Here is a 24,891-nt window from a genome sequence, read left to right as displayed (position 1 = left end):
ATGGGGCAATACATGAGGGAATGAATTGCTAGACACCTAATTCTAACAAGGGAACCTGTGGAAGCTAAGAGCAGATTGAGAAGTTTTTTTTAAAAAGTACAGAATTCCACGTGAAGAACCCTCACACAATATATTAGAAAGCTATGTGAGAAGGAGAGAGGTATCAAGAGTGTTAAGTAGATTTGGAAATTTGTATAGATCCTTGCCTATCAAATTTGTCGACATTCCTGACAACATCCATAGATAAAATTTTAAAGCAGGATTTCTCTATCCAACTGTGTAGACACTTTTAAAACTCTTGACATTTAGTTGACAAATTTCCTTCTGGAAGGATTTCACCAATTTACACTCCTACCAGTCACCAAACTCTTAAAAACAAACCAAAATAGCCACAAGATTTGCTAGTTTTGTGAACAAAATTATGTCTCATTATTATCTTCATAGGCATTTCTTTGATTATTACCTATATTGAATATTACTCAGATTACATTACTCAAATGCTCAAACCAACCGTCGAGAGGTATTGTCAGTTAGTTTTAGACTGAGGGTCAGGGACTTGAAGAATCCTCAAGATCACACAGCGTGCAAGTGTTTGAAAGCATATGTGAACATGGATGTTACTTTGCCAAAAAGTCATTTAAGAACATGTGACTTCTCTGCTCATCTTCTTTTATTTTTTTTTTTTTAAAGATTTTTTTATTTTTTCCTTTTTCTCCCCAAAGCCCCCCGGTACATAGTTGTGTATTCTTCGCTGTGGGCTCTTCCAGTTGTGGCATGTGGGACGCTGCCCCAGCGTGGTCCGATGAGCAGTGCCATGTCCGCGCCCAGGATTCGAACCAACGAAACACTGGGCCGCCTGCAGGGGAGCGCGCGAACCTAACCACTCGGCCACGGGGCCAGCCCCGACTGCTCATCTTCTTTTAATGGAAGATCAGGTTATTCATTCTTTCTGGACCTTAGATGTAAATAATATGTCAAACATTTTTTACTTCTTGAAACAAATGTATTTTAAGAACTTGTTATTTCCTTTGTGTAAAGACTGGGAGGGGTGTCCCGGGTACGTGGGATTATTGCACAGGGCTGCAAAAACAGGAAATTTCAATTGACTCATGAGAACTTAGCTTTCTCTGGAATCTGGATATCACTTTATTTGTTCCATTGCATATATAGATAGATAAGTAGATATAATATTTTTGCATATTTTATATTATGTGTTATAATATATCATAATATAATTATATTATATATAGATTTTATATTTTTAAAGAACTGCAAATTTTCATTTTTTAATAAACCACATGGCAAAACAATACTTTATTTAATAAATTGTAAGAAATTACAATTTGAAAATTGCTAAATACAGTACCCATACATATACTATACTTTGATCTTAAATTACTTGGATGAACCCCAGCTTCAAAATCTTTCTAAAATCAATCATATGCAAGATACCTGGTTTCTGAAGGGGCATATGGAAAAGTCTATACAATTTCTTGAACTTTGGTATGACTTGCTTAATAACGTGTATTTATTTAGAAAAGCATATGCTTTCAAATATACAGTATTTTCCAGGTGTCTTTATTGTAGTAAGTCTAAAAAAATTACTAAGAAATACCACTTTACCAACCTAAATTCTTTAAGATTTTTTGTGCAAAGTGCTAAAAATCCTTCATCTTAAACTGATAGCACAGTCTTCAGTGTAGATCTGGAAGCTACCAGGAAAGAATGGTGTATGGTGGGAGTGACACAGTGGAACTGCCCTTTAGTGTGGCTGGACCTGAAGAACTCCCTCATACCATCACCGCGTGGAGGTTAAAAGTCCAGATTCTTAGTACCAACGTGTGCTACAATGTGGATGAATCTCAAAAACATTATGCTACGTGAAAGAAGCCAGACGCAAAAGGTACATATTGTATGTTTCCATTTATATGGAATATCCAAAATAGAGACAGAAAGTAGGTTAGTGGTTGCCAGCATCTAGGGGAAGGGGGGAGTTGAAAACAACTGTTTAATGGATAGAGGCTTTTGCTTTAGAGTGATGGAAATGTTTTGGAACTAGATAAAGGAAGTAGTTGCACAGCCTCACAAATGTACTAAATGCCGCTGAATTACTGTGAAATGGTTAATGTTGTTATGTGAATTTCATCTCAACAAATTATTGTTCTTTTTAAGTCCAAGTTCTTGAACCTGACAAACCTGGACTTGGAAACGGACTCTCATTTCCTAACTGTGTGACATTAGGCAACTTATTCTAATTTCCTAACCTGAACCCTACCTCTGACCCTTTTGCCTTAAACCTCCTTTACCTTCCATGTCCATCCAGATTGTTGTAAGGATCATATGAGACAATGAACGTGAAGCCTTTGACACAGTGGCTGACACCTAAGTTCTTAGGAAATGGTAGCTACTACTGCTGCTACTACTAGCAGCTGCAGAAATAGGAAGGGTACTATCTGTGTTCCAACCCAGATTCTTGGCATATTCGAGTGAGCCCGCTGGAAGTCTCTCTTCAGGTAATTCACTTGGAAAAGTCACATGACGTTGACTTCAGGCATGTATTCCCTCAGTGTGATCCTTCTTTTGAAAGACAAGTTTTAGGTTAAAACTCCTGTTAATTAATGTCAAAATGGAACCAAGTGTGAGAGAGCAATGAGCAAGGCTCACATCTCTCAAACATCAAATTATCAGCTTTCTCAGGGGAGTAGTGGACCCTGCCTCCCAGTGTGTGCTCCTTGACTGAAAAGGGACCAACCATGAAAAAACAGTCATGCCCTGGGCATTTAAAAGGAAGTAGGAGAAGAAAAAATGAAGTTCAGTGAGCTTCAGAGAAGGATGACTCTGGACATCATTGGACAGTTGCCGTGTATCTGTAGTTGATGGTATGTGTCCTGCAAAGGTGCGGCTTGATGGTCTTAGGAGGTCTGTCCCCTCCATCTTCAGCAACAGTGGCTTCTACAACAGTACTTTTTATTAATGAAATTCTGCAAAGAGCTCAAAGTACATCTGCTCTTTACTGACTGACACTCTGTGACCTACATGTGCTTTGGTTTTATTTGCTCTTCCTACGGGCTCCCCAAATCAAGAGTAAGCTGGAAAAATGTTTATGAGATAGAAATGCACTGTTTTGTAGTCTTCTTGTGACTATCTAATTTGTTTTCCTGAAGCTTAATCAAATAAGATGTAAAGGACAGCCAACACAAATACCATTTATTTAATCAGGCAACAAAGGTAAAATCTGTTGAAATAACATGCTCCCCAGTGTAGGTCCAGCTTGTCCGTGGAAGAGTAGGAAGTAAGAAGAGGCCGCTAAGGTCATGGAAAGTGCATGGCCTTCAATGTGAGACAGTTCCAATGGACTTGAATTTGCATCCTGGTGCTATTAATTATTAGCCATGTGACCTTGAGCAAAAGCTTAGCTCTTTGGGCTTTAGTGTCCTCTTGTGAAGAATGGGGACGATAAAGTCCATGCCCAACAGTTGTTGAAAGTATTGCTTCAGTTACTCTGTTTATAGTGGCTCAGTGCTCAGCAATGAGCTGGCAATAAATGTCCTTTTCCTCTTGGACTGGGAGCGTCAAGAAAGAGGCTGTGGCAGCTTTGGTCATCCTAATAGCCAGCAGGTTTTGTGCATTATTGTGGGTTAGGGAATGCTTACTTGGTGCTTTCTGTCCGTTATCTCCTTTAAGTCCTTACATCAAGTCTATGTGGTAAACACTATCATATTCAGTTTAATTGTAGAACGTAGGCTCAGAGGAGTTAAGTAATTTGTCCAAGATGGCTCTGCTAGGATGTGTCAGAGCTGATACTCAGAGCCAAGTCTCCCTGACAATGAAGCTTACACACGTAACATTTTCTATCACCAAAAGCCTTCAGCCAGGGTCTGGCTGGGGTTTAGTTCATCTGCAGTCTGTTGAACTAGATCTTGGAACTATGCGGTAGACACTCAAGAGTAAAATTTGGGGGTTACCTTCACCTGCGGTCAGATTTCCAGCTTCAGAGAGACCCTGTGTCCCTGTGGTCATTGTTTGCTTGGCCCCAGAGAGTCTGCTCAGTGGAGTGACCTACCCTCAAAAGTCTTTGCAAGAGGACTGGCAGGTTCTGAACAGGCCTGGCACATACCAGGCACATACCTGCAGCCCCTGGATGGTGGTGGGCAGGTCAGAAGACCACTGCGCAGGTCAGATGATCACTGCACAGTCAAGAAAAGCCACATGTGACAGTACATTTCTTTCCAAAACGATGGTGCATCTGAAAGGGTGTAACTGGCAGTGATATTCTTGGCATCCATTGAAAACACCCCAGGCTGCTTGGGTAATTCGTTTCCTAGGGTTAGTCATTAACAGGCTTCCTGCTTTCCTCCTCCTTTGACAGGCCCAGCTGTGAGATACAGTAAGTTCAAGATGTCAGAGGCCAGACCGCCTCCCTTGCTTGGGCAGCACACGACGCACATCCTGAAGGAGGTCCTGAGATACGATGACAGGGCCATCGAAGAGCTGCTCAGTGCTGGCGTGGTGACCCAACATGAAGCTGAGTGACAGAGGAAAACTGCTCTTTCTCAAAACCACATTCTGAATGCACTTTACTAACAAAGGCAATAGACTTTCTGGACCCTTCTCCCCAATTCTGGTGCCTGCCACTGAGAAGAAGAGTGAGGGTAATTCCAGATTTCCTGCCTGGCGCTTCCAGGATGGCTCTGGCATCAGCGAATCTAGTGTTTTCTATATGTACCCCACCTTGTATTCCTTATCATTTTTTCCCCAGACAATAGATCAATTGTGAATTTGTAGGACTTTTGTGTAAAGATTTTTTTTCTGGAAAAAATACTTTCCTCATTGTAATTGGGTTAATGGCCTAAATGTTTACCCCTCCAGCCCACGCACGTCTGAAAAAGAGCAGATCTCTTGATGCTCTCTACTAGCACATAAAGTCCTCATTTAAACCTTTGTTAGGAAGTCAAAACAATAAGCAGAATGATGGTCTCAGTGATTGATTTGAAACAGAATAACTTAATTTTGAGCTCATGAACCCTTTGTTAATTGGTAATTTAAACCACGGACTTTGCTGGTGTCCATTATAAAACTGAGCTCCATTCTCCCCTGTGGGGGTAAATATTTGCTTTATGTTGTATTTCTCTGATTATTTCATGATCTGTGGCAGAAAATCAATTTCCACCAAAGCAATTTTGGGTGTAGGTAGCTATCAGCATTTGGGGGTAAAGAGTGGTTCTTTTTTTGAGCCAAGTGCAAACGTGACAGGTTCTTAAATGAATGTCAGATGACTAACTAGGTGTTAAATAATGTGTAAATAATAACAGGAGAATGAAAGGAAAACATTTCTTTGTAATCTGAATATCCACTATAGAAGAATATATCACACCTTAGTATTAAGTATTTGCATTTAAGTATTTGTCAGTGAATTCAAAGTATAAAAAACAGCTTCTGTCCAGAAGGTGGTAACTGATTTGTAGATATGGATAAATTCCAGGATAAATTGTCACTCGGATTGTCTATCAACCAAGCCCAGGACAGACCAAGGAATCAGATGACCCCATGATCAATACCTGATGTGCTCTCAATTAACGGCTGTTAGGCACACATATTTTAAAGCCATGTCATTACATACCAAGTGGTAAATGAAAGTTAAATTACAGATGTCCATCTTTCAAACTGTGATTTGGAGCTAGTTTTCTTTTCATGTTCTTTTTATTGGAATGAGCTTAGCCATTTATGCATACTGTAAGCCCCAATGTGTTTCTAGAATCAAGGATTCCAAATAAATAGGAAATTTGTCTTCTCACAAGGCCTCGTGGGACTAATTCTTGAAACAGTTTTTATCCTCTCCGCTCTGCTCTTTGTGAACGTCTATTCTAAAGAACTCCTGCTGTTATTCCATTAGTTAGAATTTCATCATACAAGGGTCACTTGATGCCTTCTACAGTATTTTCCCCCCAATGGCTAATTCATAGATATATATCTGGAGACATTCACTTCAGGCCAGACATCTAAATGGAATTTCTCCATGTCTATACAAATAGTAATGAAAATGGTTAAAGGCTGGATGACAGAGAATTGGCAAAACCATGTATCTTGAAAGATAGATCCACCATTTCTCCTACTGACTCAAGTCGATATCTTGAAACGCAAATTACTTGGTTACTGAGCAGTAACCCTAAATATCTGGGTAGCCATATGTAGGAGGATACTGATCGTTTAGAGAGGTCACAAAATGCCTCTAAAACCTTGAAGTCAATCAAGACTGCAGTCTTCATACATAGCAGAGTCACCGCTGGAGACCATCTCCAGTGTCATCATGTATGTAGCTATGCAGATTTCCACCTACACGCTCAAAATGAGCCAGGGGAACTTTGAACCTGCTCATCACACAGCAGAAAGCATTTACTCTACTGCTTAGTGAGAGAAATAATTTAGGATGTGTTTCAAGTTCAGATAGATAATCGGTCCTGAAAGAAACATCGTGCTTGCTAAAATTTCTAGCAGTATGCCCCAGATCAAGTAATACTTATAAACGAATGTGCTGTTTTAATTATCGAGGCCTGTTATCTTTCACATTCCCAAATCTGAACATACTACTAACATACCATATGCTCCAGTTCAGTTTGTGTCAAGGCCTGCCGAGGTTGTCCTAGAAAATTCTTTGAAACTCGGTGGGTTAATCATTATGGAATTGAGGGTGTGTCCACAAGCAATTAGGTATCCGTCCCTTGATTTGTTCTTAAACTTTTTGCTGCCATGATTTTCTAGTTAATCAAGCATGATATTTTCCAGCATGCAGTCTGATATGCTGAATGTTTCCCTAAGAAGAAGAGAAATGAACATTGAGCAATTTTGTGTGATTTTTCCCCCCAGTTACTTGGTGTTCTTTTGTCTTTGATCCATCTATTAAGAGTTAGAAGTACAATCATGATTGTGTGTGTATGAGGAAGATTGGCCCTGAGCTAACATCTGTTGCCACTCTTCCTCTGTTTGCTTGAGGAAGATCGTCACTGAGCTAACATCTGTGCCCATCTTCCTCTGTTTTATGTGGGATGCCACCACAGCACAGCCTGATGAGTGGTGCTAGGTCCACACCCAGGGTCCAAACCTGCAAATGCCAGGCCACGGAAGCAGAGCACACAAACTTAACCACTATGCCACCAGGCTGGCCCCTGGAAGTACAATCATGATTTTAAAAAACAAAGGAGAATTCACATGGGCTATTTCATACCAGGTCATTAGGCTACCTAACCTACAGAGCCCCACAATGGGGGGCTTGTGCATGAGGACTTCACAAACTCTTCTTTCAACCTTCTTCAGGGAAATTCACACCCACTCATATCTCACCTGAATTTGATATTCCACCAGTGACTCTTTTGTCCCATGGTGTTGGCATGTTATCTACTTGAAAAGCTGTAGATATGAGTCATGCTTGTCACTCTTCCACATAGCTCAATGCTGCCTTCATCCACAGGACTCATTCTCCAAATAATGAGTCTGAAGGCTCTGAGAAGGAATGCCAGCCCCAAGCTGAACAGACTGTCCAGTATTCTGCCTCTCCTCTGACTCCTCACCACTGCTTCTCAACTGGCAAAGGAGATAAGCAGAAAAAATATCCTGACCCTGAGCTATTCATTTTCAAAGTCATTCCCCAAGATTATGAGATTCTTCTTGCATTTCTTCTTCTCAGGGGAGACTATCTGCTTTAGTGACCAATGAGATTCTTGAGACATGATGTGCCTGAAAAAAATGGTTGTAAACCTTGCTTGTAGTATTGATGATCTTTATGAGGTCAGCATATCAAGCTAACTTCTTTTCTCTCTTGATTTTGTGGTACTAGTACTGGTACAATTATTGTTTGATAAAGAGGATGAAAAGGTTCAGAAAAAGGTACCTATTTCCATCCCAACAACAGCTGGGGTAAACAAAAACGCATCCAGAGGCTCATATATGGAGGTGGAGAAGTTTCTCAGACATCAGGGTAAAATTGTATTTCTTCCTACAATCTTAGTATAGCAATAGCAGGGTTAAATGTTTTATAAATTACTGCTCTCATAAGATGCTTAAATAGTTTCTGTATATTGACATACCAAGCTATCTTCTGGGCACAAATGGTCCTGAACTTTTACGCCAGGCTGGCTCTATGCAGAGCAGGTTTATGTGGTGGGATTAGTGGGGTATAAGTAACCCCAATAGACACATTCCCCCAACACCCATTCAAAACCATGTCTTCCAGGGTCACTCTAGGAAGTTAAAGTGTTACACGCAAATGAATGCAAATACTTTGCACTCATACATTTATTCCACACGCTAGGGGGAAAAAGTACAAAAAAGGAGAGTTTTGAAGGAATGAGAGTTGGAATAGGTACGTTTCATTAGCAGGAAAGGAAAAGAAAGAGCAGACCCAAGGGTGCATTAGCTCTGAGACTCTGGCCAGCCCATAGCCGTATGAGCCCAGCCTGATGTGTAGATGCCAAGAGGGAAGGGCAGGCACTGGAAGGAGCCCAAACACTACCCAGGAAACAGATTTTACCCATTGGAAAAGTTTTCTTGAGAAATAGCTTTTTTCCCATGCCTTAAGACCTGACATTAAAGGGACTGCCCAGCCTCCTGCTCCTTTGCAACATTCTTAATAAGAGGCTGTGATAGGCAGAAGAATGGCCCTCCAAAGATGTCCATGTCCCAATTCTCAGAACCTGTGAACATATTTTCTTAAATGGCAAGAGGGAATTAAGGTTGCTTATCAGCTGACCTTAAAATAGGATAGGTATCCTCGATTACCCTTGTGGGTGCAGTATAGTCACAGGGGTCCTTTAAATGTGGAAGAGTCCATGTCAGAGTGAGGTGAGGTGAGAAAGACTTACCGACAGTTGCTGGATTTGAAAATGGAAATGAATGAAGGAATGTAGGCATCTTTGAGTAGCTGAAAAGGACAATAAAAATGGACTTCCCCCAGAACTTCCAGAAGGAGCGCAGCCCTGCTTGATTTTAGCCCAGGGAGGTCTATTTTGGACTTCTGATCTCCAGAACTGTAAAATAATAAATTTGTGTTGTTGTAAGCCACTAAATTTGTCATATTTTGTTAGAGCACCAATAGAAAACTAATACAGAAGCTACTATGCCCTTGTTTGAAAGTCTAAAGTGACAGGAAAATCATTACTTTGCAAAGTGGCTAATTGACACCTCCTTGTATTCCATTTTTTTTTTCTTTTTCTGCTTACTTCCTTTCCTACTTTTCTTTTTTCCCCCTTCTTTGAACCTCCTCTTCTTCCTCCCTTTCTCTGTGGTCGTAGTCTTTTTCCTCCCTCTCCTTTGTCTTCCTCCTCCTGCTCCTCCTCGTCCTCATCTTCCGCTCTCCCTCCCTCTCTCTGCGTAGACACACACAGTTATGCATCCGTGTTACACAAGCATGGATACCAAAAACTGCCACTGACCTTCAGAAAAATAGGACTTGCTCAGTAATTTAGAAGATAACTAGTGGTGATTCTGGCCATGACTTCACCTCCACAAGCAATCTTGGATTAATCTCTGGGTGGGGTGGTTCCTAAATAACTGGCTGTTCCTTCTTCTCCCTCAAAACTCAGGGAAAGAAATAAAGGAGGGTTGCAAATGCCACTCTGGACTGGCAGAGCCCAAAGGCTTACTGGCTCCCTGTCACGTGCTTCCAGTTCTGAGAAATAAACTAAAATAAATAAAATACAGTGCAGAGCAGAATCTAGGCTCTGTGTGGGGAAAGCCTTCATCAGAGGAAGGGGAGGGAGGGCATGAGGGCCCAGGGTTTCTCTCCAGCACTAGGCCTTAGTCTTTGTGGCCTGTTCTTTCTTAGAAAAGGTGCCTTACTAGGCCTTCAGGGGGTGCTTAGTAGCATGTCCCTAGCTATTTTAGTCAAATTGTCTCCACAAGGGTGGTACCTTCCCCTCTACCTTGGTTTTGCTAGCCGTTAAACAGGGGGAGTGGATCCTCACGGCTCCCTTTGCTGTCTTCTATCAACAAGATGAAAAACACATTGAAACATCCCTCCTTTTTCCTCCCCCCTTTCTTTTTCTCTGCAAATTAACCACATGACAGTCTGTTCAACTCAAGTTGGTTTCTTTGGCACCTGACCACATAGATTGGAGGAACAATGCTTTCCTGCGCCTCATCCTGTCACCCGCGCCCTTTCCTCTCGCCCAGAAGTTTCACACAAGTGCTGACCATGAGGCAAGACACTCAGCTTCAGAACACACAGCTGAGATGTCGAGAGGATAGAAATTAATGCAAAACTCCTGCAGGAAAATACCGTTCTTTCTGTCCTTTACCTCTTTGTGAACCCTACGGACAAATTCAGCTTTCCATCATATTTCTTGGTGCCAGATGTGGCAACAGGTGTAACACACATTCACCCTCACAGTCTTGGGCTTATGCTTTTAGATTTTACAAAGAACTTCCTGGCTGCTCTTGATTGAAGCTCTGAAATATACTAAAAATGATATTATTGTGTTCTTTCTTTGGAGAGGATCAAGAAAATGGTAGCATCCATTTTGAGGGGCCCTATTTCTGGAGGTAGAAACATGCACTATATTCTCCTGTCTGAGGTTACCCTTATGTAGAGCCAAACATGCTTGCCACAGCAATGACACAGACCAGAAGTTAAGACAGAAATGCAAGGACACATAGGTCACCTCCGGCTACAGTGCCCAGTGACCCAAGACCCTGAGAATCTTCCCAGCCTGACTTGCTGACCTGTGAAATGGGAAAGGTCTGAGGAACAGCAAGCTGAAGTGTCTTATTCTTACAAACACGACACAGGTGGACATATCCAATCACTGGGGCTTCTACCTCTGGGCCCACGTTTCCCATCTTCTGACTCTCAAACATTCTGTCTGGTTCTCAGTGTTACTTTCTGGGAAAACCTAAGTGAAAGGATGTAGGCCCAGTATGCAGGCAGAAGTGGTGCTCAGGACTTGCTAAGGCAATCAGTTAGCTGAACTCACTGAGAAAACCATGCAGAGACGACAGTAATCAGAACGCCGTGTTTTATGCAGCGGCTCTCATATGACCCAGGTACAATGAGTAGCTTGCTGGGTCTCTGTGTGGGTGAATTTCTGGGGGAAGGTTTGTTAACTCAGCAGAGAGAGCTCTCCGATCTAGAACAGGCCCAGGTGGGGGAGGAAGAGATTCTGCCAGTAGTCAGAGCTATTACCTTTAATTTCCCGTGCCAAGTGGAAATAGATTTACTCTACTCATCCCTGTGGTATAAGGACTCATTATATATATTTTGTTCTCTCTCTTAGGGTACATAATAGATATAGTTCAGCAATGCTGGCAGATCTTTTCATGAGTTCTGTGACTGGGGTTAAATTTGATGCTAAATAATAATAATTATTATTATTGTTATAACGAACATCTATTAAGTTCTTACATGTACAGCACTGTTCCAAGTAGATTTACATGTACTAAATCACTTAATACACGTGCCTGGGAAGACCTGATGGATGTTCTGTCTGCAGAGGGCATCACGCCACTGTGGCACACTTACATGTCTTCTCATCTGCCATATTCAGTGTGACTAAGGGATGCCTTGCCCTTATTACCGTGCACACTACCCTCAGATTGTGTCCCTAAACCTCATGGGCCCTAAGACTTTTGGGATCTTCACAGGGATAAGGGGCAAGACGCTTCAGGGGCAGGAAAAAAGACCCTAATCCAACCATTTCAACCTTTGCAAATGCTCTAGAAATAACAGGGTTCCCAAGAGGATCAGCTTAGCTCAAACACTGTCAAAAAAAAACCCTCGAGAAAGTCTCCTCATGCTGCCATCTCAGGAAAATATTCTTCTTCATCTGTTAAAAATCCTAAGGATATATAGTTCACTGCAGAGGACCTTAAAGTGTTCTCCCCACCCCAGCAGATTTTTCTGTGTGTAAATTTACAGACACAAATTGCCATTTTTGGTTCTTTTTAAAGGTTAAATGGAGTCCTAAGTTGCTGATGAAGTGGGTCAAAAACAGCTCTCCCAAAGACCACTGCAGAGAAAAACGAGAGAACCTCGAGCAGCCAGCACGCTTTGAAAGCTGAGGGCGTTGCAGTGGGAGAGGCGACCCCGTGTAAACAAACTATGGCTTACAGGGACACTAAAAAGTGTTGGAAAAGGAGAGACAGCCATTTCCAATTAAATTTCAGATTCTCATTGTCAAATGAAAGACGTATGAGAGATGTCTAGGATGATATCTATGACTCCAGCAGGAGTTAAAAATTATGTTAGTAGGAAAATATTCATTGTGTAAAAACCTACTCTATAAGCAAATTCAATGAAAAACATAATCTCCCCAAATGAGAAGATACAGCAGTGAACCATACAGGTAACTTCTTTTGGTTTGTTTGGAGCATTTTCAAAGTATTACAGTGAAGGGGAGAGGGCCGTACATCTTTGTGTTTGTCTGCTAACCTACGAATGAAACTTTTTCTGATCTTCACAATTCGTAGTGATTTCTGCATCTTGTTTGTTAACTCAGTCCTCTGCATTTTTCTGACCATAAGCGTTATCACACCTAGGGTTATAATTTCTGGTCACCAATCACTCTCTCTCATTAAACTGTCATATCCTTGTGGGAATCTTAGTCACCATTGTACCTCCAGTGATTATTATGATGCCTACTCGGTGGGAGAGCCACAATAAGTGTCTGTAGAATAGACGTTCTCTCACCCACCAGATTACAGGTTCTATGAGAAAGGAACTGGGCATATTCATTTTTTTATTAGTCATGGTGCCTGTAATAAATAGTCTTCAAAGATAATCGCCATCAATTCCTCCTTCCCCATATACACGTATCTCTCTTCCCATCAAGAGACACACTTTATTTCCCTCCCCGTGGAATCTGGGCTGGGCTGATGGCTTGCTTTTCTTTTTTTTTTAACTTGTTATTTTATTTATTTGTTTATTTTACTTACTTTTTGCAAAGAAGATTGTCACTGAGCTAAGATCCGTTGCCAATCTTCTTCTATTTTGTATGTGGGATGCCACCACAGCATGGCTCCATGAGCAGTGTGTATGTCCACACCCAGGATCCGAACCTGCAACATCAGGCTGCCAAAGCTGAGTGCACAGACTTAACCACTATGCCACCAGGCTGGCCCAATTAACTTTTTATTTTAAATAATTTTAGATTTACAAGGCATTACAAAAACAGAACACAAAATTCCCATATATTGTTTGCCCAGTTTCCACTAATGTTAACATTTTATATAACCAATGTACAACTATTTAAGCTAGGAAATTAACATTGATAGAATACTATTAATTAGACAACAAATTATTGAAATGTTATCAACTGTCTCACTTTGGTAGGAAGAATTCTAAAATGGTCCCCAAGGTTTCCAGCCCCTGATGTACACACTTTCTCCCAGTAATTCAGTCAAACACTAATCTAAATGCTACAATGGAAGGATTTCGCAGTTGTAATTAACGTTCAAAATCAATTGACTTTAAGATAGGCAAATTATCTGGGTGGGCCTGACCTAATCGCTTGAGTCCTTTACATCTGAGTCTAGAGGTCAAAGACATTAGGCCAAAGATTTGAAGTTTAAAGGGGATTGGACATGAGAGAACTTTTCCAAAAGGGTATGCTTTCCAAAAGTGACCCACTTTGACCAACAGAATGTGGTAGATGTGATACTGTGCCAATTGTAGGCCAAGCCTCGAAGAAGTTGAGTATCTTCCCCTTTTGTTCTTGGAAGTCAACCACATGAAAGAAGTCTGACCACTATCCTCTGAGGAAGTCCATGACCACTATTCAGACAGAGAGGGACCACTTAGAGGAGCACAAAGACAGCAGACATGTCAGTGAAATTTTCTTGGACCTCCAGCCCACTTCTGCAACCACGTAAATACCACTGAGTAAGAGACCCCAGCCACTGCTCCATGGGGCTGAAGAACTGACTAGTTGAACCTTACCCACATGAATTGATGTTTTAATCCACTGTTTCAAGGTGGTTTGTTATATAACAATACATAAGTAAACGTATAACTCAGAGAAGAATCTCAATAAATATTTGATACATTTAGTTTAATGAATAGTTTTCGTGGAATCTTCGTGGTTGAAATAGGGAATAACATCCTATGGCTTATTAATTACTTTTTCTATTTAAAGAGGGCAACTAGAAACCTGCTTTTGTTGAAAGTTCTTCTAAAATGAATCAGCCTACTATTGTCACTTTAGGAACAGAGTGTGTTGAATTTTTTTCATGATGTGTTGCCTCAGGGTCACCATTCTGACCAGATGCAAATCCCTTCCTATTTTCAAATGAAACTGAGGACACCCACTATTAGAAATGACCATGTTTGTGATATGGGAAGAGGTTAAACTTAGGAAAGTTTTAAGTGACTGAGGGGTTTCCATGGCACGCGACTTCTAAGATGGCCCCAATGAGGCTCACCCCAGCTTCACACCTTTGTGCTGTCCCTTCCCACATTGTACCAAGGTTGTTCTGTGGACATAGCATATAACAGAGGTGATGGCATATCTCTTTGGAGATTAGGTTATGAAAAACTGAAGCTTCTGTTTTCTCTCTCTCTCTCTCATCACTCATTCTGGAAGAAGCCAGTTGCCATGGGGCGAGCAGCCCTTTATAGAGGCCCACACAACAAGGAGCTGAAGCCTCTGGCCAACAGCCAGTGAGGAACTGAGGCCTGCCAGCCTACCAAGAACCACATGAGTGAGTTTGGAAGCAGATTCTCCAGCCTCAGTAGTGCCTGGAGATGACTGTAGCCCCAGCCAACAGCTTATTGACATCTCAGAATCATGCAGCTAAGCCACTCCCAGATTCCTGACCCTCAGAAACTGTGTAAAATAATAAATATTTGTTGTTTTAGCTTTATTTCTAATAGATAAGTCAGCCTTAGTTTGGGGCAATTTGTTACACAGCAATAGATAACTAATACAGTTCCCAATTAGATTATGGCAAAAAGTCATTTTTAATATATGACTTTCAGTTTTGACCTTCAAGGTTGTAACTTTCATCCATTATCTCTACTTTGTTAAGTGTGGTACTCCTGCCCAGCCTTGTGTGGAGGCATGATGAAGAGCAAGGGGCAGTGTTGCCCGCCCTATGTTAACCTTTTTGCAGGATTTCAGGGTTGAAATCACAGCAGGAATCATAGAGTCAGTGTGGGGGGGTCCGGGTGTGGAAGACAAATGCTGATGAGAAACTTCTGGATGGATCCCTCAGAATAACATCCATGTTCACGGTGTTCTAGACCCAGTCGTTCTCAAGGTGGAGGGGAGCAAATTTTCCCCCGTGGGACGCTTGACAATATCTAGAGACATTTTTGGTTCTCATGACTGGGGCAGCAGTGGGGACAGTTTGCTCCTGTCATCTAGTGAGTAGAGGCCAGGGATGCTGATAAACAGGAGCAATGCACAGGACAGCCCCGCAACAAAGAATTATTTGGCCTAAAATGTCGCTAGTGCTGCCATCGAGAAACACTGTTCTAGAGGAAGTTGGTCCACGAGACAGAAGAGCAGGTGCCTGCCTGGTCACCTCTATGTCCTTTTTTATATTATGTAAGTTAAAGGGAGGAGGGAGGTGAGCTCACTGAGGTGTAATAGGATCCCCAGAGAAAGCTTACAAATGTTCGGGCTTTTTAATGGAAATGTGAAATCTTTGTTTTGACTTCTTGCCGTAAGTGTGTTTCTAAAGTGGAGGGAATAAAACATTCTAGGTAATGGAGGGAACTTATTAGTTGTTTTTCACAATTGCAGTTTACATTAGGGACATAAATCAAATTGCATGAAAAATCTTAGTCCTTAATGTGATCAGAGAACTGTAACATGCCCAGGGAACGCTGGCCAGGCCACATCCCTCTCCTGGGCCATGGTTTACTCTGTAGAGTAAAGGGCTTTGATGAGACAGTTTCTGATATCCTTATTTTAAGTCTTTCCATTCCATGGTTCTTTCATTTAGGGTTATGCTATAGATGCACAGAGAATGCCGTAAGTGTAGAGAAAAGTGATGGACAGGTTTGAACAATACCATTTAAAGGGGGAATCATGAGTACCCCTTTTGGGTATCTGGCGATCCAGAACTGTAGGGAAGGAGAGGGTTTACAAAGGTAACAAATATGAAGTGGGACAATCCACACATTTCTTGGCCATCTTCCTATCTCCTTGATGTATGTGTTCTGCAGATGTCTACTCTAGAGAAGAGCTGAGGTGTGATTGAGGCTGAAGTGTTCAGCATGGGAAGGGTCTCAGGTCAGGGCTACCAGGTTGGATCGCAGTTGCAGCCTCAGCAGAACCCAGGTGACCCCTTGATCAGCACATGCCCCATGATAACCCCCACATTCCTGAAAACCTGCAGGTCTGGATGTCATGGCGTCTTCTCTACAAGATGGAGTTTTGAGGGGACCTGAGGACATGAAAAGGAAGATAAGTACACGTGGGAAACAATCAACATTTGCAATTCTGTACAATTTTTCTGACAGGTTAAAGTGAGGACCAAAAAACTCACTAGCAAGCTTCCCGTTGGAAAAAGCTACCTCCTCAAAGGAAATGATATTTCAAAAAACTGAATGGAAGAAGGACATTGAAAGGTCATCAGATAGAATTTAAGCCTAGATGATGACTTTTTCTTGGCCCTAATTGTCAACTCTATAGACCTAAGCAAGTTACACTAGAAGATATGCAAAAGGAAGGACATCTGGCAACCAGACTTCTGTACCAGGTTGTTGATTTTACGCAACTATCAGAACAGGGCCAGGCTCCCAGATCCACCCGTTCCTTTCCACATCCATGGTCACCATTTTAACCCACACCCTTCTTGCTTCCTCTCCTTCTTGCCCTTCTGCCGTTCTTGTCCTTTCTTTCAAACCCAGTTTAAAAAGTCACCTGTCTAGTAAACTTTTTAAAATTCACTATAGTCCATTCTGATTATAACTGATTACTTCTTTACTCTGCTCCATACTTATGCCTGACTTAATTTTGCCATCAACAGCAGTGTTAAAGACCTTGTGTTGTTAAGCTTTGGGAAGGTAGAGAGGATTGGGACAAGGTGCTCAACATCAAGGAGCTGGAAATAAAGCTGGGAAGGCGAGACACTTATATAAACTTGATGCAGAATTAACTCATGGTATTACATGAGAAATGTCAGTGGTATTGGAGTTCAGAGGAGGGAATAATCTCTGTAATGTGGTGTGTTTAGGAAAGTGTGTAAGAAACAAACCTTCATCTTCAAAGAAGAGTGAGACTTAAATAAATGAAGGCAGGAATTGTATTACATGCAGAGATGAGCAAGATGTGGAGGCAGGAAAGCTGTGACGTATTTGGAAATAGAGATCTTGAGTAAAATTTAGTTAAAGAGAATATTGGAGTCGGGAAAGGGGGCTGCTATACTGGCAATAGATTGGAAGGCTGGAGAGGAGCAGGTTTCAGAGGGTAGTTGGAAGCCTCGAAAGTCAAGAGGGTAATTTTTCTGTGGGCAGTGGGCAGCCAGTGTAGATTTCCCAACAAGGAAGTGACTTGCCCACTGCTGTACTTTGAGAAGATGGCCCTGGTAGTGGTGATCGAATCCACTGGAGTGTAGAAGGACCCAAGCCAAAGGACCGACTGCCATAATCTGCCTGTGAATCAGTAAGGACTTGGACCAGAGATGTACTTTTATATGTTGCTTTGTACATTTTGTTCCATATATCTATGTTGTATTAGCTTAATCAGATTATAAATGCTTTGTAAACCAGGAATGTTTTCCCCTAGTTTTACAGCATGTCCCCTTCTTGCCTGTACAGTGCTCAGGATTAAGTACTTGTTGGTGAGTAAATATTATTGTTACTCTATACATTTTTATCAGGCCGAGCTGCTCCAAATGGGTTATAAACATACGGCATTGTATGGGCAATCATGTAAGAATTTGTGATACACAATATATTCTCTATATAATATATTCGCTCGGCTCGGTGTGCAGAGTCACTTAGAGCAGATCTATCATATCTGAGCTGTGAATCCTGACGGTTGTGTTGGAAGATGGAGTCTTGAGAAGCCAATGCCACACTGTTAGGCTCTAGAAACTTACTACCTCATCAGGCTTCAAGACTCATCCTTCGCTGGAAGAAGATGTATGTATACAAGGTCGTGGTAGTGGTTACAGTTAACACATGGGAGAAATTGACACTGGGTCTGAAAAACTCTGAGGCCATCTGTATGTCTGCTGCATGCAAAATATCAGTCCCTGTTACAGGTTTAGGCTGAGCCCATATGCCAATCTGCACCATGGTGCTGCCACTAATTATGGGATTCTCCTTGGTCAGTTTAGTCATGGCCAATTAAAATGGCTCTAGCAATTTCCTCAGACCCTGAATTCTAGGTTGCCTTGCACTACTCTTTAACACTTCGCTGTCCACATGCTTTATTTCTGAGATAGAATGAAAGATTCTTAAGGATAGAGTTTGTGCCTTCCACATCTTTTGTAGTCTGTTAAGCACCTGGCACAAAATAGGGACATGCGTTAGTTCCCAGTGAATAGTGGTTGAGTTGGTCTGTTGAGAAAGCTCGCTTTCTCAGAAATCTGGAAGACCAGCTATTCTGTTTAACTCGTTCTTCAGTGGTGAAAATGCACTCTCGGTTTTAGTCTAAAAGGCTTGAAGCCATGCTAGCAGTAGTCCTATGTGGCCTCAAGTTTAAAAAGTGCCAGAAAGAAAGATGCAAATGGAACAGGGCCCAGTTGTCCAGTTCCACCCATGGCCTTGATGAAGCCTTATCTTGCACGCCTAGTCAATTTCTATAACCGACCATGTCACCTTCCCTTCCCCACCATAGATGGAGCCCCAGAATCCTCCTTAAGCACCGCTTTAGACAGCCACTAGAAACAGATCTAAAGTGACACAAAAAATAAAATCTATTTGCCATTTCAAGACCTTTGAAGTGGTAGCCAGTTGCATCTTTGGAAAAACTTCTTCTAGGACTATAAGGACAACATAATGTGGACAAGAATGCTAATAAGAAGTAACCTGTCCTGGATATTTAAATGATCTTCCTCTACATCCATTTGTCCTCCAAAGACAAGTCTCTTCCCGTCATGGTGGGGTCCTGTTCTATGTGCCGTGACAATTTTAGAATGGGTTTGTGATCCAATTCTGGCCAATGGGATGAGAGAAGTCTGCTGGAAAGCTAGAAAGTTTGCCTTGCCCTTTCTTGTTTATTATGGACAAGAAATAAGAACAGCATATGAGAGAGGGAAAGAACCTAGGTTTTAGACAATCCGTCAAACTGTCAATCATTTTGTGGGAAGCCTGCTCTTCTGGATCCCAGCCTATTTGAAACACACATTTCCTTATTGTTTTATCCAGTCTGAGTTACTGCTTCTGTTGTTCGTAGCTGCAATGCCTCTGGGCAGGGGAATATCCTAACTTTACAAAGATTATCTCATTTAATCCTCATAGCAACTCTGAAGGTTGACAAGATCTTCATCCCTATTTCTCAGGGGAGGAAACTGAGCATTAGATTGCTTCAGTAACTTTCCTAAGGTCAGAGAACACTTACACATTGGGGCTGTCATTTGTACTCAGGAACCCACACTCTTGAACATTATGCTAGAGTCAAGCTGTCTGTCAATTTATTCCGTGGGAAAAGTAAGAAGGCTAATACTAGGAAATGTCCAGTCTGGGCATGTTGAAGTTTCTAGAAAGTCTTTTTAACTCATTAAAGGAAAGGATATTATATGTCTGTACCAAGTCAGAGATGTAACTAAGGAGGTAGTGCCACCCGTGACTTAGAATCCTATGTATGAAAACTGTTTGATTTAGCTTCTTTCCTTGCAGAGGCCAGAGCTAGAGTTTAGAGGGAAGAAAGGCTTTACCACCATAAATCAGAGGTTCCTCTCCAAAGTCTACATGGGTTGTCTCAGGCTCATGGAAGGTGGAGTTGCTATGCTGGGATGGCTTGGGGTGGGTTAGCAAATCATTATGCTGAACAAATTTGCATATGTGCGTCTCAACCAGGGCTGCCACACTTGACAAACACTGCTCAGTCACAGTTCCCGCTGTGGATGGACACCACACAACTGCTGCTCCGGAAGGGGCCTGTGCAGCCTGGAGCCTTTCCGGCTTCCACATTGTCAGCCTTCTCATTTCCCCTGGGATCAGCTATTCCTTTTTTTGATAGTACCCTTCCCCAGAATTCATAAAATGTTTTCTCTTCTTTAATATAGACATAAATTCTTTTTTACTTAGAGCCTGGATGGAGTTCAAAAACATTTAAAGTTGAGGTCTATTTATGAATTTTTTGAAGGCTTATCTTCCTTTTGTGTATTGATCACTTTGACCTGCTCCAAGCTTCCTTTGGCCAGGTGATGTTCTCAGACGAGCAAAGTGTCTCTTGAATTGTGACTTGTAATCAGAACCTCAAATGGTCTTTAGATAAAATGTAATAAACAATTTAGCAAGAGATTCCTAAAAATATCTTTCATGTTATACCCAAATGTGCATCTGTGTCTGTTTGCTGGAAATCATACACGATTTCAAAGTTCATCTTTGGATATTTTCCCCAAAATCATTATCAAATGGATTCTAGGCACTTAATAAGCATTTTTCGACATAGACTGTGTGAAAGTAATTTGGACATATTTTTTGGATTTTCAGTAATGTACGGCAGGCATTAATGTGTACTCAGTGAGTGGTGGGGGGATGGTGAGTAAACTTTTACTCAACATGTAAACTTTTTCTTTTTACAAAAATTTCAACCATAACTCTCCTCCAAAAACCACAAACTCTCAAAACTAAATGACAGGAACTTCTCTAGGGAATTGACTTCACTGTGAGAGAACTTTAGATATTTTTTGGAACCTTAACCTTTCTCCACCAAGTGCTGACAATTCATAGAGAGACTAGACTTTGAAGTTTTTGGTTCTAGAAATAAAAGCCTGGCTGAGTTATCAGGTACTTGAGGATTTACTTCATATGATGCTGAATCTTCTTTGGTCTTGCATTTCTAAAATATGCTTGTCACACCAAATTGCTTCTGCACATGTGTGTGTCGTATATTCTGACAATGTCTGGTGACAGAACCAGATACGGTGAAAACACTGAAGATCTAAACAGAGCTCAGGTGTACACCGTCCACCTAGATGAATGGCTCTCCCAACTCCCCTCTCATTCACTCAGGTTTATTCCTCTTCGGTGGCCCCTAATTCTTCCTTCACCTTCCCAGGGAAGCCAAGTGTCCTATTTCTCTCTTTTTTCTGGTGGGGCCTACATTATCTTCTTTTATTTTTTTCTTTTTTCTTTGGATGGGACAGACTGGGGCTTGGGAGTGAATTTAATTTCTAACCGGACTTTATCTCTGATTTTTCCTTTTTCATAGAATCTGACTCTTGTCTTCTGGATGCCATCTTGTTTTGAGTCTCTCTGAGAATGTTAATCCAAAGTTTTTCCTTTTTCTAAAAAAATATTATCCTCTGTTTCCTGATTATTTCTGTTTTCTCTGGTGTCATTTTTCCCGTGTTTATCTCTGTCATGCTGCAGGTTTTCTCTCATTGTGTGGTGATCCTCGTCATCCATTCACATGTACAAATGGAGCAATGGTGGCCTGGCTGGGATTCCCCTGTGGCCAGGGCTAGTTGTCCTGTAGGTCTCACTTTAGGGTTAACATGTGGGGAGCTGACCATCACATTAAAATGCCCGATTTTGGAGTGCTTTGCTCTTAGACATCAGTGACCACATTAGCCGTCCTAGTTTTGCCCAGGTAGGCTTTGTTTTGTTTTGTTTTGTTTTGTTTTGTTTAAAAAGAAAGGGAGCCTACTATTTTTCATCTGGAAGGCAAACCCTTTACTGGGCATCATTCTGTGTGTAGGTGTGTGGATGGGTGGACGTCATAACATCAGCTGTTACTTATACAGGCTTCCATTTACATGCCTTGTTGTCAGCTCCGTGCTATGCTGTCCGGGGCTGATCAAGTCTTTTCAAGACTACTCTCCCAACTCCATCCTCCACCACACACACACACACACACACACACACACACACACACCCCACACACACTTGACATTGAAGCTTTCTGATCTTCACTTTCTAAATTACCACTAATACAAACACTTTACATCTTCCAGAAATTCTGGAATTTTCCGCTGGGGACTGCCATCACGTTGTTTGTTAATTTTTTTTAATTCATTTGCTAGGACTTAAAAATTATTTATAAGAAGAATTTTAAAACATGCATAAAATTAGAGATAACAGTATAATTAACAATTAGAGATAACAGTATAATTAACCTCTGTGTGTACATCGTCCAGCTTTAATAATTATCGATATTTTATGAACATTTAATCTATCTCCTGACTTTTTTTTTCTTGGAGTATTCAAAAGAAAATCCAGACCTCATATCACTTGACCAGTAAATATCTAAGTATACATTTCTAACTGAGAAATACGTGCATATATGAACATTCTCAAACCTAACAAAATCAATAACTCCTTAATATTACATAATATGCAAACATTATCCAAATTGTTTTAATTATCCCAACCAAAAGTGACATTTGTAGTCTGAATTGTTTGAATCCAGATCCAATCAAGGTCTACAACATGTCTTCAATGGTTACATTTCTTAGGTTTCTTTTATTCTATAAGTTCTGCTCTGTGTGTGTGTGTGTGTGTTGTATTAAATTTACCAGCTTTGCTGGGGTAACAACTGACCCCCGAATTTCAATGGCTATAACAACAAAGGTTAAACGTTTTTGTTTCTGGCTCACATTGCACAGTATCTGCAGTTAGCAGTGGCTCAGCCTCTTGCTATGTGTCTTCTTATTCTGGGACCCAGGCTATTTGTGTCAGGATGTTCTTGTGGCAGAAATAAAAGGACAACAAAGCAGGTAATGAAATGACCAGCAAAGCTGTGCTTGGACATGGCATAGTCCCTTTTACTCATTTGCCATTGGTCAAAGCAAATCAAGAGGCACAGCCAACATCAGTGGGTCAGGAATGTACACAGTTCCCCAAGGAGAGTGGCCAGCCAAGAGGCAGTAGGCACAAACGTATGATCATTTTATGAATGCATAATCCTTCCTCTTACAGCAAAGAAGAATGAAGCATTGGGCAATAATAAAATCTACTGCACGTGGCTTTGATCAATTAGAGAAACGAGGACATTTGTTCTGTAGACTACCCCACATTCTGAGTTTGGCTTTCTTCCTCATGGTATTGTTTGATTTATTCTTTTATGTTCTGGAAACTGATATTTAAATTTAGAAGACTGATTAGATTTGGGTTCCATTTTTTTTTTGCTTTTTAGGCAAGAGTACTTCATAGATACTCTGCATATGTTGTTCCTGTTGACCATCTCTGAAACCACGATACAGTTGACTAATCCACTTTTACTAAAGCTAAGTGTGCTCGGTTGGTATCAGCCCAACCCTTCCATTAAAAAGTTCCCCATCAACCTTTCATTTTATGGTTTCAGCATCCATTCACGATTATTTCCCAGATGCATTGTTTCATTAGCAACTGAAAAATGATGATCTTTTTCTAATTAAATCCATCTTTATTTATTAGGTAAGATAATAAAAAGTTATGATGAACTGCCATATTGAGTCATAGCTACTGTATTTATTTTATATTTTGGCGTCTGAGTAAAATTTCACTTGAAAAAATTTTATTAAATCAGTTTAGAAATCATTGAGCTCAAGGATCTCTTGGGTACTTTCCAGCTCTAGTGGTTTATGATTCAGTGACCTGTGCTAAAATGTTTCATGACAACACAGAGAAGTACAGCTGATAGAAGTTCTGCTATGAGCACAAAGGTAGCCAGTTAGCCTCTCCCTCTGGCCTAGAGGAGACTGGATTATGATGAATCCACGGAGGATTCCCCTGGGCAACAGCTTCTCATAAGGTGGACGGAGAATGATCCTTAAGCCTTCAGTCCTTGGAAGCCATACAGAATGATTATTATACCAAGTTGTATCAGTATATGTATATCACACCAATGCAGGATATAAAACTGGGATTACGAAGTGTAATGAACACAATCTCTACCCTTCTATTTCCCCCATCCTCCACTATGAAGCCTTTAGTTTCCTTTAAAGTACACTGTGACTATCCTCATGTTTTATGGGATAGCATGCTCTCCCATATTCTCAGAAACATGGAGGCATCCATCATTAACCTCTGCTCAGGACCCATCACCTAAAGCCTCATCTGCTTTAAAGCCATAACCTGCCACCACTGAAGAACACAGCTCTGCTACATTCTCTGAACTCCCTGATGTGCTGCTCTGAAGTGGGAAGAATTCCTCTGCTACATGTTTATGCTCCATCTCGTTCATGAATAGAAAAGTAATTTTCTTGGGCACCCAGTGATTTACAGAGATTTTAGTGAAATAGCCCTCTCAAGATGAACCCACTGTCTCCTCTCCTGTGATTCAGGCACGTGTTTATGGGGCTTAAGAGAACTGATGATCTGAATGACACCTCCTTTACTGCATATCAAATACTCCTTCTTTTGCTTTGGCTGGGACATGCAGGTGGCCCCACGTTTTGATATAAAAGAGGACATTGTTGGGCGCTTTCTTAACATGAGAGTGGCAATGACTTTAATCAGGCCAAGTAAAGCATCAGGCTGGGAGATAACCTCAGATCTCTTTTCCATTTCTCAAGTACAGTGACATCCTTCTCCATGGGGAAGTTGACGTTGGCTTCTACCACATAGGGTGGTCCTCGAGAGAGTCAAGGTGGAACCTTGTTGATAGAAGGATTGCGTATATTCTGAGGTCCTTACTCTCTCCTCAGGGAAAGCAGACTGCAGAAGGAGCAGAGGGCAGACGGAATGGGAAGCCTTGGGAAGCGGCATAGTCTAAGGCAACAGTAAGGGTTAGTGTGGAGAAAATGCACATGTAAAAGCCAGCAGAGAAAGAGGGTCACTCGGATTGTTAAGTAAATCAA

General features: G+C 41.3%; 1 protein-coding gene across 12 annotated transcripts in view; it reads left to right on the top strand.

Moving 5' to 3' along the window:
- Window positions 1–24,891, top strand: part of SUGCT (succinyl-CoA:glutarate-CoA transferase) — a 747,747-nt gene that overhangs the window by 668,479 nt on the left and 54,377 nt on the right. For 8 of the 12 annotated variants that reach the window (XR_011501715.1, XM_070504514.1, XM_044770817.2 and 5 more), the window contains one exon: window positions 4,370–5,797. The exons of 1 other annotated variant lie outside the window; for it this stretch is intronic. Coding sequence is in view for 7 of the 11 variants with exons in the window: in XM_070504514.1 (XP_070360615.1) it covers window positions 4,370–4,533 (164 nt within the window). In the remaining 4 variants the exon portion in view is untranslated. Of the gene's footprint in view, window positions 1–722; window positions 936–4,369; window positions 5,798–24,891 lie in introns of those variants that run through there. 3 more of the 12 variants (XR_011501660.1, XM_070504513.1, XM_070504516.1) reach the window with 3 other exon arrangements.

The sequence above is a fragment of the Equus asinus genome, chromosome 1 (assembly GCF_041296235.1).
Source record: "Equus asinus isolate D_3611 breed Donkey chromosome 1, EquAss-T2T_v2, whole genome shotgun sequence".
NCBI classification, from domain to species: domain Eukaryota; kingdom Metazoa; phylum Chordata; class Mammalia; order Perissodactyla; family Equidae; genus Equus; species Equus asinus.
This window is presented reverse-complemented; position numbering and strand designations above follow the sequence as displayed.